General features: G+C 49.2%; 1 protein-coding gene across 1 annotated transcript in view; it reads right to left on the bottom strand.

Moving 5' to 3' along the window:
- The window catches only part of LOC147899315 (intraflagellar transport protein 172-like), a 440631-nt gene that overhangs the window by 154608 nt on the left and 266750 nt on the right, over positions 1-19273 (bottom strand). The window contains exons 30-31 of the mRNA XM_087377692.1: positions 14673-14750; positions 14412-14573 (exon numbers count right to left, since the gene is read on the bottom strand). Of these exons, the coding sequence (XP_087233818.1) occupies positions 14412-14573; positions 14673-14750 (240 nt within the window). The remainder of the gene's footprint in view (positions 1-14411; positions 14574-14672; positions 14751-19273) is intronic.

Below are 19273 nucleotides of genomic sequence, written 5' to 3'. Positions count from 1 at the left end.
GGTGACCAAGATATCAATGAGGAGACAACCCTAGAAGGATTTGAAAGTTTGACCTACTTGTTGGATCGGGCTGATCAAGAAGACGAGGAGGCTATCATTTTGGATTGGATGGGAGCCCTGGGCTCCTTAGCGGTCAACATGGTGGAACTATGCCAACAAGAAGATCAAGAAGAACACCTACTTACAGTATCAGAAATCCACCCAGAACGACAGGGTCTGAACTAGTTTACGAAAGGATGCCCTTTGGACTTTGCAATAGTCCACACATGTATAAGAGAATGGTCACTAGGGGTATTACAGTGGACACCACATATCGTACTGAGGACAATGATGGTACTGCAGTAAACATTGAGGATCTCGTCCAGTGGCCGACATGGAGGACATTGGTCAAAATGATGCTGACAATACTATAGGATACAATGAAGGATCTACTAGGGACGAGGCTAGTAGTGCACAACCCACCAATGGTACTCCAGAGTACAATCATGGTATTACGGTGCACAACCATGGTACTACGGTGTACAACCATGGTACTGCTAAGTGCAATGATGGTAATAGAGAAGACAGGAACACTAATGAAGACGAGACTGATGATGATAGTGATTTAGAAGAAAGTGACATAGACATTGCTGAACTTGAGGAGAATCACCACCAACAGCTTGAGGTCTTGGGCAGACCCAGGGTGCATACCGGATACAGAGATGAGGACATGGCCGATCTCACTTTGCTTGACCTTTTCTTATCAGAAGCCGACCACCCCTCAATTCAAGACCTTCCGGAAACCACTTATGAGGTGGAAGGCTTACCTTACCGGGGCAGGCTGAAACAGTCACCGAGGCATCGAAGGCACACAACATCTGCAACATCTACTGATTCTACATCTCAGTCAATGCCTGAGAACCCCCCAGTTACTTACCCCTCATCTTGGTTGAGAGAAGTGGAGGGGGACTTTCCCCTTGAAGATACTCCGGCACATACAGGACTGAGAATGGGTGAACCCAGTACCTCAACATCCCAATGCATTGCCCCTGTTGATGAGGCACGGAACTGGCGGTATCTCAACATTGGAAGTGAGGACCAACCCAGGCATTTGAAGTTAGCCACTTGGGTCTGGGAACATGACTATCTTCTAGCTGCAGTCACCGACCTTTTTAAAGAATTTGTGGATGTCTTTGCTTGGTCCTACAAGGATCTGAAGGGGGTGCTCGCTGATTTCATGGAGCATAGCATCGACTTATATCCCGATGCAGACCCTGTGATTAAAGGTCCATACCGCATGAATCCCAACTACGGCAAGGTAGTCCAAACAGATATACAGAAAATGGAGCAAGCAGGATTAATCTACCCAGTGGATTACTCCGATTGGGTCAGTGGAATTGTCATTGTACCCAAAAGAGAGACCGGCAAACTTAGAATATGTGTTGACTATCGGAGTTTGAATGCTGCAACACGACGTGATAGGTTCCCCCTTCCCTTCGTAGATAGAGTGTTGGAGACAGTGGCAGGACATGCTTTATACTCATTCATGGATGGATATAGCGGGTACAACCAAGTCCGAGTGAAAGAACAGGATCAGCCCAAGACTACCTTTGTCACTCAATGGGGAATATATGCCTACCGAATGATGCCCTTTGGACTATGTAATGCCCCGGCAACCTTTCAACGACTCGTAACCAAACTCTTTCAAGAGAATATCGGCAAGTTTCTTGTGGTACTTCTAGATGACTTCTCTGTTTTTAATGGTAAATCGGCCTCCCATCTTGATCCGGCCATACAAAATGATCATCTACATAAGTTGAGATGGGTCTTTGATAAGTGCAGAGAAGTGCGCTTGTGTTTGAACCCTGACAAATGTTTGTTTCTCGCACTCCGAGGTGTTCTCCTTGGTCATATTGTTTCTGCTGAGGGCATGACCACGGATCCCGTAAAGGTAGAGGTGATCATCTTATTGCCCATCCCTCGTACACCCAAAGAGGTGAAGTCCTTCTTAGGGCATGTAGGATATTACCGAAGGTTCATACGTTTCTATGCCGACATTGCTATTGCACTGACAGAACTCCTACATCAAGACCGATCGTTTGTCTGGGCCACCCCACAACAACTAGCCTTTGATGATCTGAAGCATCGCCTCGTGAAGGCCCCCATCCTCAGGCAGCCCGATTGGGATGTAATTTTTCATGTCCATGTGGATGCTAGTGGGTGGGCAGTAGGTGCTATACTGGCTCAACCTAACCAGGATACCAAAATTGATTTGCCGATCTACTTCGCGAGTCGACAACTCAATGGAGCAGAACGCAATTATAGTACCACAGAAAGGGAGGGCCTCGGCATGGTTTATGCCATGACCAAGTATCGTCACTACCTCTTGGGCAACAAGTTTGTGATCATCACTGATCATCAAGCTCTTAAGTATTTATTGAATAAGCCTACTCTTGGTGGCCGGATAAGCAGATGGATTCTTCTTTTTCAAGAATTTGAATTCGACATTGTGGTGAGGGCTGGGAGACTGCATCAACCTGCAGACCACTTGTCCAGGTTACATTCCGGGGAACCAGCCAGTGGTATCACCGATGACTTACCCGATGCGGGCTTGTTTGGAATAACAGCACTACCTGATGAATGCCTATTTGCGGTGGACTGCTTCCCACCATGGTATGCCAACATAGTACACCTCTTGTCTACAGGTGGCTTTCCTCTGGGATTAACTCCAACAGAGGAACGCAAACGGATCCTTCAAGCTGCTCCTTTTAAGTTGATTGCAGGTCAATTGTACAAGCTTGGGAAGGATCAGATCTTGAGACGGTGTGTGCTTCCGCACGAGACACAATCCATTCTTAAAGAGGCACATGCTGGCATAGGTGGAGGGCATATGGCCTCAGATGCTACTGCTCGTAAGATCATGCGAGCAGGGTTCTGGTGGCCCAAGCTCTTCCGCGACTGCCATGTTCATGTGACCAGATGTGATTCATGTCAACGAGCGGGCCCCAAGCCTACAAGGCGTGAGTACCTCCCTCTCAAACCATTCACTCCGGTGCCTCCCTTCTATCACTGGGGATTGGATTTCATTGGACCCATCTCTCCTGCCACACGCCGAGGGAACAAGTATGCTCTGCTTGCCACCGACTATGGAACCAAATGGGTCGAAGCCAAGGCAGTCAAGAACTGTACAGCCCAGGTAGTAGCCACATTTCTATATGACCAGATCATCTCTCGGTTTGGTTGTCCTGTTGAGTTGATAAGTGATAGAGGGTCTCACTTCCTAAATGACACCATTGCTGCACTAGTTCACCTGCTTCAAATAGTTGACAAATTTTCATCTCCCTATTACCCACGTGCCAATGGTCTAGCTGAGAGCTCAAATCGCACAATGTGCGGGATCGTGCATCGACTTTGCCTAAATTCTTTAGCCGATTGGGACGACGTACTTCCAGCTGCTTTATTCGCCTATCGAACGGCTTACAAGGCGAGTACTGGGTATTCACCCTTCGAGCTGGTCTATGGACTGGAGGCCGTTATGCCTTATGAATTTCATCTTGACACTCACAGGATTCTTCCAGACAAAAATGACAACCTTGAAGCCTGCACAATGGAACGCTTGTGGGATTTGGAAGCACTGGCAGAGCATCGACGTGAAGCAGTTTTCGCTCAAGAAGTTTGGCAGAAGCGACAAAAAGCTTGGCATGACCGGAACCTCAGAAAAAGGAATTTTGAAGTCGGAGATTTAGTACTCTTGTATTCCAGTAAGTTTCTCAAACACAAACCTAAGTTTGTGAGTGGTTGGACAGGTCCATTTCTCATTGCCAAGCTTATACCAAGTGGCGGAGTCTACTTGGCCACTTTAGAAGGCAGACTTCTACCTGCCCCGGTGAATGGGTCACGCATCAAGAGGTACCATGATCAATGAGAAAACACCCTCCTAATCCTTCTCCTTCCTGGTGACATCTTCTCCCTCTGAGTGAGGGCCACTTTCTCTTTCTACAAGGGTCCTCCTCTCTGCCCCTAGTGCCACTTTCTCTCTCTACATGGCTCCTCCTCTCTCCCCTTGGTGCCAATTTTTCTCTCTAAATGGGTCCTTCTCTTTCCACCCGAGTGTCACTTTCTCTCTCTAAGTGAGTCCTCCATTTTTCACCCCGAGCCACTTTCTCTCTCTAAGTGTGACCACCTTTTTTCATCCCGTGCCACTATCTCTCTCTAAATGACCACCCTTAAAATGCGGCCTCCCTTTTTCACTCTGTGTCACTTCCTCTCTCTAACTACGGCCTCCCCTTTTCATCCTGTTTTACAAACTCCTTCTCCTTCTACCTTCTCTTCAACTTCCACCTCTCTCTTACAAAAACCTTCTCTTTCCACCCTCTGTCCAACTCCCTACCTCTCTCTTACAAACACCTTCTCTTTCCACCCTCTGTCCAACTTCTACCTCTCTCTTACAAAAACCTTCTCTTTCCACCCTCTGTCCAGCTCCCTACCTCTCTCTTACAAACACCTTCTCTTTCCACCCTCTGTCCAACTTCTACCTCTCTCTTACAAAAACCTTCTCTTTCCACCCTCTGTCCAGCTCCCTACCTCTCTCTTACAAACACCTTCTCTTTCCACCCTCTGTCCAACTTCTACCTCTCTCTTACAAAAACCCTCTCTTTCCACCCTATGTCCAACTCCCTACCTCTCTCTTACAAACACCTTCTCTTTCCACCCTCTGTCCAACTTCTACCTCTCTCTTACAAAAACCTTCTCTTTCCACCCTATGTCCAACTTCTACCTCTCTCTTACAAACACCTTCTCTTTCCACCCTCTGTCCAACTTCTACCTCTCTCTTACAAAAACCTTCTCTTTCCACCCTCTGTCCAGCTCCCTACCTCTCTCTTACAAACACCTTCTCTTTCCACCCTCTGTCCAACTTCTACCTCTCTCTTACAAAAACCTTCTCTTTCCACCCTCTGTCCAACTCCCTATCTCTCTCTTACAAACACCTTCTCTTTCCACCCTCTGTCCAACTTCTACCTCTCTCTTACAAAAACCCTCTCTTTCCACCCTATGTCCAACTCCCTACCTCTCTCTTACAAACACCTTCTCTTTCCACCCTCTGTCCAACTTCTACCTCTCTCTTACAAAAACCTTCTCTTTCCACCCTATGTCCAACTTCTACCTCTCTCTTACAAACACCTTCTCTTTCCACCCTCTGTCCAACTTCTACCTCTCTCTTACAAAAACCTTCTCTTTCCATCCTCTGTCCAACTCCCTACCTCTCTCTTACAAAAACCTTCTCTTTCCACCCTATGTCCAACTTCTACCTCTCTCTTACAAACACCTTCTCTTTCCACCCTCTGTCCAACTTCTACCTCTCTCTTACAAAAACCTTCTCTTTCCACCCTCTGTCCAGCTCCCTACCTCTCTCTTACAAACACCTTCTCTTTCCACCCTCTGTCCAACTTCTAACTCTCTCTTACAAAAACCTTCTCTTTCCACCCTCTGTCCAACTTCTACCTCTCTCTTACAAAAACCTTCTCTTTCCACCCTCTGTCCCCAACTCCCTACCTCTCTCTTACAAACACCTTCTCTTTCCACCCTCTGTCCAACTTCTACCTCTCTCTTACAAAAACCTTTTCTTTCCACCCTCTGTCCAACTCCCTACCTCTCTCTTACAAACACCTTCTCTTTCCACCCTCTGTCCAACTTCTACCTCTCTCTTACAAAAACCCTCTCTTTCCACCCTATGTCCAACTCCATACCTCTCTCTTACAAACACCTTCTCTTTCCACCCTCTGTCCAACTTCTACCTCCCTCTTACAGACATCTTCTCTTTCCACCCTCTGTCCAACTTCCACCTCCCTCTTACAGACATCTTCTCTTTCCACCCTCTGTCCAACTTCCACCTCCCTCTTACAGACATCTTCTCTTTCCACCCTCTGTCCAACTCCTACCTCTCTCTTACAAACACCTTCTCTTTCCACCCTTTGAACAGGCCCCCCCTCTCCCCCTTTACCACCACCCTTCCCCCCTCCTCCTCTCCTGCACAACTCCCCCTTTACCCCCCTCCCTTCCCCCCCTCCTCCTCTCCTGCACAACAGGCCTCCCCCTCTCCCCCTTTACCCCCCTCCCTTCCCCTCTCCTCCTCTCCTACGCAACAGCCCCCCCCCTCTCCCCCTTTACCCACCGCCCTTCCCCTCTCCTCCTCTCCTACGCCACAGCCCCCCCCCTCTCCCCCTTTACCGCCCTCCCTTCCCCCCTCCTCCTCTCCTGCACAACAGGCCCCCCCCCCTCCCCCTTTACCCCCCTCCCTTCCCCTCTCCTCCTCTCCTACGTAACAGGCCCCCCCCTCTCCCCCTTTACCCACCACCCTTCCCCTCTCCTCCTCTCCTACGCAACAGCCCCCCCCCTCTCCCCCTTTACCCACCACCCTTCCCCCCTCCTCCTCTCCTACGCAACAGCCCCCCCCCTCTCCCCCTTTACCCACCACCCGTCCCCCCTCCTCCTCTTCTAAGCCACAGCCCCCCCCCTCTCCCCCTTACCCACCACCCTTCCCCTCTCCTCCTCTCCTACGCAACAGCCCCCCCCCTCTCCCCCTTTACCCACCCCCCTTCCCCCCTCCTCCTCTTCTACGCCACAGCCCCCCCCCTCTCCCCCTTACCCACCACCCTTCCCCTCTCCTCCTCTCCTATGCAACAGCCCCCCCCCTCTCCCCCTTTACCCACCCCCCTTCCCCCCTCCTCCTCTTCTACGCAATAGCCCCCCCTCTCTCCCCCTTTACCCCCCTCCCTTCCCCCCTCCTCGTCTCCTACGCAACAGCCCCCCTCCCTCTCCCCCTTTACCCACCCCCCTTCCCCCCTCCTCCTCTTCTACGCAACAGCCCCCCCCCTCTCTCCCCCTTTACCCCCCTCCCTTCCCCCCTCCTCTTCTCCTACGCAACAGCCCCCCTCTCCCCCTTTACCCACCACCCTTCCCCTCTCCCCCTTTACCCCCCTCCTCTTCTCCTACGCAACAGCCCCCCCTCTCCCCCTTTACCCACCACCCTTCCCCTCTCCCCCTCTCCTGCGCAACAGCCCCCTCCCCCTCTCCTGCGCAACAGGCCCCCCCCCTCTCCCCCTTTACCCACCACCCTTCCCCTCTCCCCCTCTCCTGCGCAACAGTCCCCTCCCCCTCTCCTGCGCAACAGCCCCCTCCCCCTCTCCTGCGCAACAGGCCCCCCCTTCTCCCCCTTTACCCACCACCCTTCCCCTCTCCCCCTCTCCTGCGCAACAGCCCCTCCCCCTCTCCTGCGCAACAGGCCCCCCCCCTCTCCCCCTTTACCCACCACCCTTCCCCTCTCCCCCTCTCCTGCGCAACAGTCCCCTCCCCCTCTCCTGCGCAACAGCCCCCTCCCCCTCTCCTGCGCAACAGGCCCCCCCCCTCTTCCCCTTTACCCACCACCCTTCCCCTCTCCCCCTCTCCTGCGCAACAGTCCCCTCCCCCTCTCTTGCGCAACAGCCCCTCCCCGCTCTCCCTTTACCCACCACCCTGCCCATCCCCCTCTCTCCTGCGCAGCCCCCCTCTATCTGCCTACGTCCCCCTCTCTGGAGCAACTCTCCCCCCTTCTCCTCCCTACACTCTCTGCATCACCCCCTCTCCCCTCCTTGCTCCAGCCCCCCCTCCTCCCCCCTAGTCTACATCCGTCCTTTTGCTCTCCCTCTCCACCGACACCCCTTCCTCACTCTTTTCCTCTCCATCGAAGCATGGGCCTGCACTGGTGGCTCTGCTAAGGAATTCTCTCGTAGCAGATTCCGGGCTTAACCTCGACATCAACACCTCCTCCTCCCTCCTTGCCTCTCCAGACCTTGACATCGACACCCCCTCCGTACTCTTTTCCTCTCCATACGACGCCATCGTTCATGCCTACCCGTGCCTCTCGCCACAAGTACAAACCCAGATTACCCCGCGATACTTTATTCGTTGACTTCCATCGGGCTCGAGCAGGCCACAAGAAGGATCGGGACAATCTTCCATGGCATCACTTGGCAAACGCACCACTGATGACCTGGGTGCCGGCGGGTCTACACCACAGAGCACTTCGAAACGACCTCGAGCAGCTGCAGATTCACCTCCCTCCAACAGGATCACTATCATATCGGATGAGGAGCTATCCCCCTTTTCGAGTTCCTCTGATTCAGATCATGGAGGCTCTGACTATCTGCCCCCCACATGCAGAGTGGCCAGAATCTAGCCATTCTACTTTTGGATTTTGAGAAAGCTTATGACAGAGTAGATTGGGGTTTTTGGAGGGCACCCTCCTACGTTTTGGCTTTATTGATGCTTGGATTAGAGGTGTTTCGTCTTTGTACAGATCAGCCCACAACCAGGTACTTATTGGTGGGGTAAGGGGTGAGAGATTTCAGATTTCGAGATCAGTCCGTCAGGGATGCCCCCTTGCTCCTTTCCTTTTTTTGTTCGTGGCCGAGCGAAGCTATGAGTATCTATGTTTGATCTCAAGCTGACATCTTTGGGCTGAGACTTCCCATCAGAAGGGAAGAGGAGCTACTTGACAGTGAGTTGGCAGATGACACATCAGTTTACTTGGATGCCACTCCACAGACACTCACTTCTTTCAGGACAACATTGGATTTATTTTGCTTGGCGGCAGGGGCGCAGATAAATTGGCATAAATCGAATGGCTTTTGGATCATTGTTGAGGACACTCCAGTTTGGGGGCTTGACATAGCATTCACTTGGGTCAGAGGGGTGTGCCTGTCAAGTATTTGGGCTGCCATGTCGGCTTTGATATTTCTGCCACGCAGCAGTTTGCTCCCGTGTTGGAGAGCATCTGGAGAAAGCTCCTTTTTGGGAGCTCAACCAAGCTGGATCTTGCCTCTAGAGTTGTGGTGGTCAACCAGGTCCTCTTCGCCACGGCCTGGTTTGTTTGTTCATGCTGGTGCTGTTCTAGGGACTGCATCATTCAGCTCAGGAGACCGATCAGAAATGTTCTTTGGAGTGGGTTTGATGGCACAGCAGATGCCTTAGCTAGGGTGGCTTGGGAGACCCTCATCCTCCCTACACAGGAAGGGGGTCTCAATATTATTGATCCAGATTTACAGTGCAGAGCTTTACTATGCAAGATGGTGGTGCGGGGACTTATGCCAGGGCAGGAACCGTGGAAGGACTTTCTTATTATCAGCATACAGAGGTGCACACCTTCTTCAGGAGGAGACTGGATGAGAAGTATAAGGTGGATCTTCACCACAGCATGCCTCATATCTCCTTCGTCCCCTCTCATGGTTGCCATTCTAAAAGCTTGGGCCAGTTTCAGGAGCACTCTTTGAAGGATTCCTCCTTCCTCTCGTGAAGAGATTGATAGGCAACCCATCATGTGGAATGACAGTATTTTAGATGATCAGGGCAGACCACTGGGTGCTTCACTCTACATGCAATGGTCCAGGTGGGAGAGGGGACCTGCATCAGCTTTGGGGTCTTGGAAAGCTTTCCGTAGGCTTCCAAAGGAGACCAAATCAAGGTTGACAGGACATCTCAGAGGGAGTGCAGGGAGGATCTTGCAGATTGAGGCAGCCCTTCCAGATGTATGGGTAGACACAGATGATATGCCACCCACTTGCTCCACTTGGGCAGGTACTTTTCTGAGAGGCGGTGTTTCGCTTCGGGTTTTGGCCTTTCGAGATGCACAGGAGGATGCTTTAGTTTTTAGTGTGCAGGATGGTGGCAGATTGCTCAGGTCCACAGAGGACATCTTGCTTGAGTCTGCTTTTCAGCCTATCAGGGTTGTAGGTCCTTTGGTGCAGGGATCAGATTCAGAGTGGTTCCTAGACCCAGACCCCCGGCTACTCTCCACCGGGTCTTGCAGGCTTTGGCTCTATGGGGGAGTTCCCATCAGGTATTTGCAGTGGGACCCCGGAGAGTGGGAGTGGATTGACACAGGGCATCGAGAGAAGAGCATCCCCTTCTTTTGTTACACGGTCAGTAATGCCAGGAGATTTCAGCTCAGTAGTAGAGGTTGGAGACCTTCCAGAGTTCCTCATTGGGAGACATTTGATATCACTATGGATCTGCAGAGGTGCTTCTAGAGGAGACTCTATCCCACAAGAATAGGAAGATCACTATCTTCTTTTGGCTCTCTATCCATGGTGGAATTGCAGTGAACCTTTGGAGATCCAGGTTCGGAGCCGAACCTACTTGCCCTTGTTGCCTCTCTGCTTCGGAGACTATTCAGCATTGCTTATGGGATTGCAGACAGGCGAGGATGATTTATGTTTTTTTTTTCAAAAAAGAGACTTCTATTAAGTAAGAAAGAAACACGCTAGAGCAAGCTCTGTGCGGAAATACACCATGCTAAGCATGTAATTAAAAACCAGGATGATTTGGATGGGGGTAGCTAGGATTTTCAGTCACTTTGCCCACTCCCCATTCTTTATGACATGGGGCTCAGTGGCTTGGCTTTCTCTTACAGGGCCTCAAGTATTCTATGAGAGATTTGACTCCTCTCGGGCCATTTCGGTTCTACGTCATCAGATTGAGTCCTGTTCGTTGGATGTGGTACCACACCTTCCTTTTACAGCTGTACATGCCTCTGTGGATACTTCTTGGGAGATTCTAGCGAGCATAGCATCTTGGCATATCTGGAGAGCCTGATGCACAAAGGCTTTGAAGGGTACTCAGGTTCATCCCTCGCACACATTGGCTAGTATCTGGACAGACCCAGACACCGTACATACCTTGATGGCTGTATGGACGAGTATGTAGGGAGACTCCCGTGCAGCGTCAGCTAGGAGGGCTTCTTTCTTCAGGGAATGGAATGATTCTCGTTTCTTGTCTGAGACTACTACAGGGTTGAGGTGGCACTTTCCACCTCAGCCTTGGTTGTTTTCCACCTCACTCTGAGGGGGTTTTATTTATCCTCATGATCTCTTACTTAATAGAAGTCTCTTTCTTGAAAAAAAAAAAAAAGAAGTCATATGTCTAGAATCCCGATTACTTGAAAAGTTAAAGAAATAGCTTGTATTTTGTAGAAACATTACAAGAACGTGTCGATATTCCCTCCATGCTTTCATATTCCCTTATCCATCCTTGCTCATCACGATTCAGCTCCCTTGTCTCCATCTTCCTTGTCTGGTCATCTCCCCATTCGACAATACTCTTCCTCTCAATTGCCATCTCCCAAACTTGCTTTGGCGATGTAGAGACTTATCATGCCCATTAAAGAAGCTGGTAGCCCTTCTACCAGAACTCTCAGCACATTCATCTTCTAAATAGAGTTTTCTATTTTTCCCTTGGGATTTATCCCTGTGGAAGAAGACAAAAAGGTAACCCCCCTCTTCATCTTGTTTCTAGGTCTACTTGAGCAGCAGAGGCACACAGGATGGATGAGGTGCCTTGTATTAGGGTCTTCATCTCTGAACCTAACATTATGGATAACCATACCATGCTTCAGCACCCAAATGGTTGCCTTTCCAGTCAGAGGATTGAGATTGTGGGGTGCCAAGACCAGTATTGTATTTGCAGACTTTTCAGGCATTTTGCTAGGGGATTCCCAAGGAAAAGGAAATGTCCCAACAGGAAAAGGAGGACCCCTCTCTTTCATAATTTCTATTCATTTTGACAGGATGCTACTGCTTCCATGATCCTCCGCATCATAGGTGGGTAGAAGTTGGAGATGACAAATTATCAACACCAGATCCAGAGATGCATATGCCTTGTCTCTACAATTGGACCTAGCAGCTACTCAATAGGTTCTTGCTCCTATAGGAGGTCATTTTTTGGCCACCCCATTAGCTTTACTATACGGTAGTGCATTCCATCATCTGATGTACACGATGGTCGTGCCCCGTGCCCTCCTATGTTATGCCTATGGCTCATAGGATGAACTCTGCATTTCAGCTTATGAAGCATAATGATTTTACTGTCCTAGCTGATTGTGGAGACTTTTCGGAGTTGTTCCTTTCGCTTTTGCAGATATACACTCCCAACAAGTTCCTGGACTTCAGCAACAGGTTGATCTCTCATCTCCACTGGATTTTTTGGCCCTTGTGCTAGGAGATCAAGGTCATATGAGGCAATTGATGCCACCACTAGGTGGGGGAAGCAGTCCCTCGCTAACCTCATCTCATCGATGAGGACTATTAGCTGGAACATTAAGGGTCTAGATGGTGTTGGTGCCACATTGCCGGTGTAGATAGCAAATACATAATCCGCTTGAGTCATTGAAATTCTTTCTATCTAGGAGCACAAATTTTCCTTCATCTCTCATGGGCTCTCCTCCTCCCTTCATCCCTCATAAATTCTTGCCTCCCCTTACCTACAGGTCTCACCTCGTTGCATCATGACTTTTTGCTCAAATAAGCAGATTAAATCAAACGTTGTGTTGTGCTCCAACCTATTGCTTGAGCAATAGGTTGGGTGCACAATCCAACCTGTTGCTCAAACCTGTTGTTTTGTAAATTTGATATAAAAAACTAAGGTTTAGGCTTTTTGAAAATGATAAATCGAAACAAAAACTTGTTGCTTAGATAAAGGCTAGAGATTGGATGCTTGCAGCTTTACCTACCAGCCTTGCCCATCGACTTTAAGAGGTGTGTTGAGAAGAGGTTTTCTCCAGGTAATCTTCCATACTCCAAAGGCTGTGAGCACCTTGCTCAAAGCCAGCTCTTTGCAGCTGAGCTAAAGAAGGATTTTTTTGTCTCCCTTCACAATGGGTTTTGACCCAATAGAAGAGGATAGGCTTGGCACCTCCATCTTCATCAAATTCCTTGGGCTTCCTCAGGTTTACCATCGCCTTCTTGGCCTCATTGGAGAGCAGTTTGGGGTTGTCGCTGAGATCCCTTCCATCCCTGGATTGCCTTCGATTGCAGAAGAGGCAATCAAATCAGACGGGGTACCTAGAAATAGGGTCGTTATTGATGATCCAAACATATCTGCTAACCATACCGTGGATGGTTCCTTTTTTCGACAAAGAGTCACCATTGCAGGCAGATAGGATCAGAGCACGACTTGTAGGACCTTTGGGCACTTTGTTAGGGATTGTCCCAGAAAGAAGAAGAGGCCTAAAAAGACTTCTGGTACAGCTCCTCCTCAACGTCCTTAGAGTGCTCCACCACGACAGAGTGTTGGTACAACTCCTCCTTGACAGAGTGCTCCTCCGGCACCGACCTCATGTTCTACATGATCAGCACCTGCACACCTATGGTCCTTCGATGGACTCTACTCTTGGTCCACCACCAAGGATGATCAACACCTGCGGCACATATGGTCCTTCGATGGACTCCGGCTCTTGGTTCGACCTCCACCACTGAGGACGACCAGACAATTGTTGTTCTGGAGGCCACTCCCATTGAAACCATGGACAGTCCCATTTTAGTGGATGGCCCCAGCAGTGATTTTGGGACCTTTATTGCTAGTTCTTATGCAGTTCCAGAGGCTATTGCTTAGGATGTTGCCCAAAAACTTCAGTCCCCCCGGTGGTACCTGAGGTTACCCTCTACTTACCTCATGATTTTTCTCTAGATGCTGCCCCAACTGTAGCTTCCTCACTTGACCCTTGCAGATCTTTATGGTCAGTATTCTTTCGAGCAGGCTCATCCTTCGTCTGCGTCTTCCCTCTCCAAAAGAGGAAAGGGGGTTGTTTCACCACTTACTTTGAGGCCGTCTTGCCAAAAAAATGACAATGTCATTTTATCACAGTTCCAAGGCGTCTTTCCCCACCTAGACAAAATGGATGCATCAAATGGCAGACATCTGCTAGCTAGCTCCCTACAAATAGAATGAATTATATTCTGATATATTGCTCCACATCCCAAAGGATCTTGTTGGACCACTATTCCATTGTGTCCACTTAATGAGGTATGGCTTCCCAACCTCTCTCCATCTGACTCTTACACTATTAGGTGCCACAAGAGAGGTTGTCGGTATCTTGTGAGACAGTTGAAGTGCCACAAAAGTCTCTTTAATAATCTTGTGGCATAGTCGTTGTTAAATCTTTGGTGATGACAAAGTCTTGACACATTATCTTCAAATTGAATGTCTGCAAGGAGATGGTATTGTGTTGTAACCTACACACTTTCCTTGCAACCCTCCCCCTCACAATGACAACAATCTATGTACTCCTTGCAACATATACAAAGTGTTTCTTTTTTATCATAAGATCCAATTTACTTCTTGAATCAATGCAATGCAAATGTTATGATTATCTCAATAGCCCAACAAGATATACATGTACAATAAGATGCATTATACTTGCAGGTTCCCCCCACGATTCCAAGGGAACCTTGAACAAAACCTGTTCACCTATTGTGATATTACTAATGCATCAAAAAATACTGATGTATATTCTTGTCATGTTCAATTGAAAAATTGTTCGTGTTGATTATCATAAGGGGGAATTTTCTCTTCTGAACATGAAAGAATGCCATACAAAAACTAGCATGCATGAGTGACATCACCTCTGGAAGCTTGTCTTTTAAAGATGCATCACATAATTGGAATGCATGATTGAAAGAACCGCCATCAACAGCGTAATCTATGGCTTGCTCTATAAGCCCCAGATTTGCAAGTAACTGTGATCCATTGTCTCCACCAAGTGCAATTGCCCATGCATAAGCAACCTACACAAAACGTCAAAGGATGAGATTAATATGCTGATATATCAATAAAAAATTATTTGAGATACAAATTTTTTGCCATACACAAAGATACTTCTTTACCTCCTTGATTCCATGAGCACCACCATATGCCTTAGCAATACGTAAAGCATCTTCCCACATGGTAGAAGCACAATACATCTGTTGAGAGTAACATTGATTGAGATGGGAAATTCCCCTTTATGATAATCAACACGTACAAGAAGAAACCCTTTCAAATTTGGCTTTTCATGGAAATTCCTTGTTCAATGGGATACAACATTTCATTATATTTATAGTTGATAGCTTGCTTTTTTATTTAGGAAAAAAAGTTCGCTAAATTGCAAGTGCCATGGTAGTACTTTCTTATGACATGTAAACTTCCTTGGATAATAAAGGTGAGCAGAACGATGTTCGCATGTTGAATCAGAAAAGCATATTATATAACATAGATATCTCTTCCTGCACCCCACCTCGCTCCCTCACAGCTCTCCTCCTCTCCTTTCTGCCCTGCGTCTACCGTTCATGCTCCTCCTTTCTCCCCCTTGTGGTTGGACATGGTCTTATTATTTCCTCTAGAGAAAAGTGGATCCCTACCTGTTGATTGGGGGGTGTATGGTTGGTCTCCTCAACATACATGCCCCCAACAATAGAGGGGATCGTGTTCTTTTTTGGAAGAAACTTCTCTCCTAGGCCCCCATTTTAGACTCATGGATTATTGGAGGGGACTTCAACATGGTGAAAATGTCTTTATATAAAAAGGGGCATAGAGAAGGTGGCATTCACTCATTGAAGAGAGCAGCTTGGGATGCCTCCCTAATCCGGTTCAGTGGTAGAGATACTTGGACAGATGATGCATTTCAGAGATACTTGGAAAGATGATGGATTTCAGACTCTACCTCATTCCCTCCTATTCTCATGGTTAAATAGGAGACTACAAATGTCCATCCATACACAAATTGATAGATGGCATGTTGATGATTGGACGTTAGACAAAGGTGGTGCACTATGCACTGCACCAGAAGTTTCCTCCTTTGATCACTTTCTGGTAGTACCGATGATTTTTTGAGCCTCATGCGAGGCGTTGCTCTGCCAATATCAGGATCTAGATGCATTGTATGTAGAGGAGCACAAAGGATGTTTTGTAGATTTGTTTATCTCATTTGCGGGGTGAGTGTCATCCCTTCACATGTGGCAATAACCCTATGTGGTGTTAGTAATTTTAATCATACTATTGCTACCACCAGGAGACATGAGATTCTCAGAGGGGAGATGGGGCGCTCTGCCAAGGTAGTTAGCAGTCAAAGGGAAGAGCTAAAAAGGCCTACAAATGCTTGGATTCAGGAGTGCCTTGTATTCAGCAAGGACCCGCCAACAGATTTATTACATTAGAGAGAAGAGTACGCCTTTCATGCAATGGAGTCCCTCTAGATTTAGTTGGAAGGTACAGTCAATAAACACTTTTTCTCTACTCTTGGCCCGAGACAAGCAGAGAAAGTGTTTCTGATCTTATTTGAGTCTGATGGAGTTTTGCAATAGATCCAGATGCCATCTTACGTATAGCTACACAGTTTTATGCCTCCCTTCTCTTAGCAAATCCTCGCACACTGCCAAAGATGATGCCAGACATAGAGTTTAGTAGCATATTCAATTATTGGGGTGAAACTAGATATGAGAGTTCACTTGATGCACCTTTCACCAAGCACGACTCTACTTCTCATCCTTAGCAAGAGTGGGTGCCTGAGCTCAGATGGGTTGCCATCGTTCTTCTTTATTGCTTTTTGCGACATGATTGGGAACCATGTTACCTCAAGACTTGCAGGGCCTTTGGGACTAGGCTACTATGTCTAATTCACTTACAAAGAGTCATCTTATCCCAAAGGGAGGTTGCAAATTTTTTATTTTTGAATGGAGGCCCATCACTCTCTTAGGAACATTTTATAGATTCCTGGCCCATGCTATTAGTCTATGTTTGCAACCCATTCTTGATGATGTCATTTATGATACGTAGATGGACTTTGAGCATGGTAGAAGCATTTTTTATAATATATTCTCTTTTTGGGAGGCTTCACATTTGGCTATGCAGTCTGGCTAGTGCTTTGCCATTCTACTCTTGGATTTCGAGAAAGCATATCACAAAGTAGATTGGGGTTTTTTGGAGTGCTTGGATCAAAGGGGTTTTGTCAGATCCTCGCATTGGACAGTTCTGAGCTGCTGCTCCTCCCCACTCCCTTGCTGCATCCTCTCCCTCAGCCCGTCCCTCCCTCTCTCCCTTGCCCTCAGCCCCTCCCCCTCCCTCAGCCCCTCCCTCCCTTCTCCTCCTCCCCCTTCAGCCCGCCCCCTTCCCTTCAGCCTGCTCCCTCTCCTCCCCCTCTCAGCCTGCGCCTCCGCCCCCTCCCTGCCTCTCAGCCCGCCCCTTCCTCTCTCTCTCCTCTCCCTCTCAGCCTGCGCCGCCCCCTCCCTTCCTCTCAGCCCCCCCCTCCCTGCCCCTCCCTCTCCTTCCTCTCCCTCTCCTCTCCCTCTCAGCCTGCCGCTGCCCCCTTCCTCCCCCTCCTCTCCCTCCTCTACCTCTCCTCTCAGCCCGCCCCCTCCCTGCCCCTCAGCTCGCCTCCTTCCTGCCTCTTCTTCCTCCCCCTCTCCTCTCCCTAGCCTGCCCCCTCCCTCCCTCTCATCCTGCCCCCTCCCCTTCAGCCTCTCAGTCTCTCCCCTCTACCCCTCCCCTCCTCGCCCCTTCCCCTGCTCCCTCCTCACCTCCTTTCCCTATTTTCTACCCCCCTTTCTCCCACAGCATTTTTTGGAGCGGAAGGAGCCTCCAAATTGTCAGAGTCGGCCTCCTCACCTCGATTGGCGATGGATACTCCGTCAGCCAATCCTACTCCACCTCCACCGGCCGCGAAAACTATTACCTTTTCTAAAGACGAGTTGCAGCAGCTCAAGAAGGATGTAGAGATTGAATGCTCTACCACGTTGCTAGCATGCATTTTCGGGTCTCACCCCTCCAGATCCCAAGCCAGAGACTGGATGCTTGCGGCTCTCCCCCCAGACCTCACTCCACGATTGTTAGATGTTCGTCTTCTAGGACGAGGTTTTTTCCAGGTTGTTTTTGACACTCCAGAGGCTGCGAGCACTGTGCTCAAAGCTGAGATTTTACACCTGGGACACAGAAAGATCTTCTTTGAAGCCTTTCATATTCGTTTTGACCCAGTGGAGGCAGATAAGAAAATCTTTTCGCTCTTCATCAGATTTCCCGAGCTTCCCCAGGTTTACCATCGACTTCTTTCTGTTATTGGGGAGCATTTTGGCGCGGTTGCTGAGATCCCACCCCTCCCTGGGTTGCCATTGACTGCAGCAGAGGCAACCAACGCTGATGGGGTACCTAGAGTTAGGGTCCTCTGTAAGGATCCTAACCTCAAGATGGACCATGTTATGATCCAGCGCCCGGATGATTCCTTTTTTCGCCAGAGAGTAGAGATTTTAGGCAGACAGGACCAGTGCAAGATATGTAGGACAATTGGAAACTTTGCCAGGGATTTCCCCAGGAAGAAGAAAAGGCCCAAGAAGCCCTCTGGTACAGCTACCGCCGCATGGCCTCGACAGGGGGGTGGTACAAGTCCAGCACTTGCTCCTCGGCCTCGACAGAGGGGTGGTACAGGTCCAACACCTGCTCCTCGGCCTTCGCACGGTGGTCCTCCTCAGGATGTTGGTGGTACAGGTCCAGCACCTGCTCCTCGGCCTCGACAGGGGGGTGGTACAGGTCCATCACCTGCTCCTCGATCCCCACCTACCTCAAGGGCACGCGACGCTCTCCAGTGGGTTCCGACACGTGTGCAGATTCCTCCAGTTCACGAGGGTACATTAGTGGACTCTGCTTCACCTCGAGTTGTCCCTCCAATCTCACCTCGCACAGTCCGAGACACTGAAGCTTCGACCTCCTCCCCAGTTGTAGCTTCTTCCTTAGAACCAGCGGTGCCACACGCTCTTCTTGAGGCAGTAGAGGTCTTCGCGGCTGGGCAAACATAGAATAGACAGCAGTCTTCACTTCCTGCCTTGGATAGGGGGAAGGGGATGGTTTACACTATTGATCCTCTTCCCTCAGAAGGGATCCTTCGCACTCTGGTGTCTGGCTTGCTTCACAGGAACTCATTTTCAGCCCTGGCAGATGGTTCAGATTTCCTAGAGGAGGAGTTTGTGCCCACTACTTTTGGGGAGCCAGTGATTGGGTTTCCTCTTGATAGGGCTTCTTCTTCAGGTGGCAGGGTTCTTTTCCCTGTTGATTTTCCACCACTTGGTTCCATTCCTCCCTCCTCGAGCAGGAGGTCTTCCCCTGTTAAGGGGTTTGTTTCCGCCACTAGGTCAGGTAAGGTGTTCCACTCTACTGGAACATATAGGGCCTAGGTGGCGTCCCACATTGCCGCCGTAGACAGCTGACCCGGGATCAGCTTCATCCCTGGGGGCTCCATTGATATCTTATTTATTCAAGAGCACAAACTGGATTCTAGAGATTGTGCCAAGTCAGGCAAGTTGCTTTCTGGACATACTTTTTGGTCGCCTGCCTTGGGCACCAGGGGGGGCACTTCTATTTCAGTTTCGCAGTCAGTTCTCCCCTTAGTTGTTGGACACGGAGTCATTATTCCCTCTAGAGCTCAGTGGATTATTCTTTTGATTGGAGGGCGTAAGGTTGGTTT

This window comes from Dipteris shenzhenensis, chromosome 8 (genome assembly GCF_047967505.1).
Source record: "Dipteris shenzhenensis isolate YYH24624 ecotype China chromosome 8, Dip_SZ_1.0, whole genome shotgun sequence".
Classification (NCBI taxonomy): domain Eukaryota; kingdom Viridiplantae; phylum Streptophyta; class Polypodiopsida; order Gleicheniales; family Dipteridaceae; genus Dipteris; species Dipteris shenzhenensis.
The sequence above is the reverse complement of the archived record's forward strand: the minus strand, read 5'-3'. Positions and strand labels throughout refer to the sequence as shown.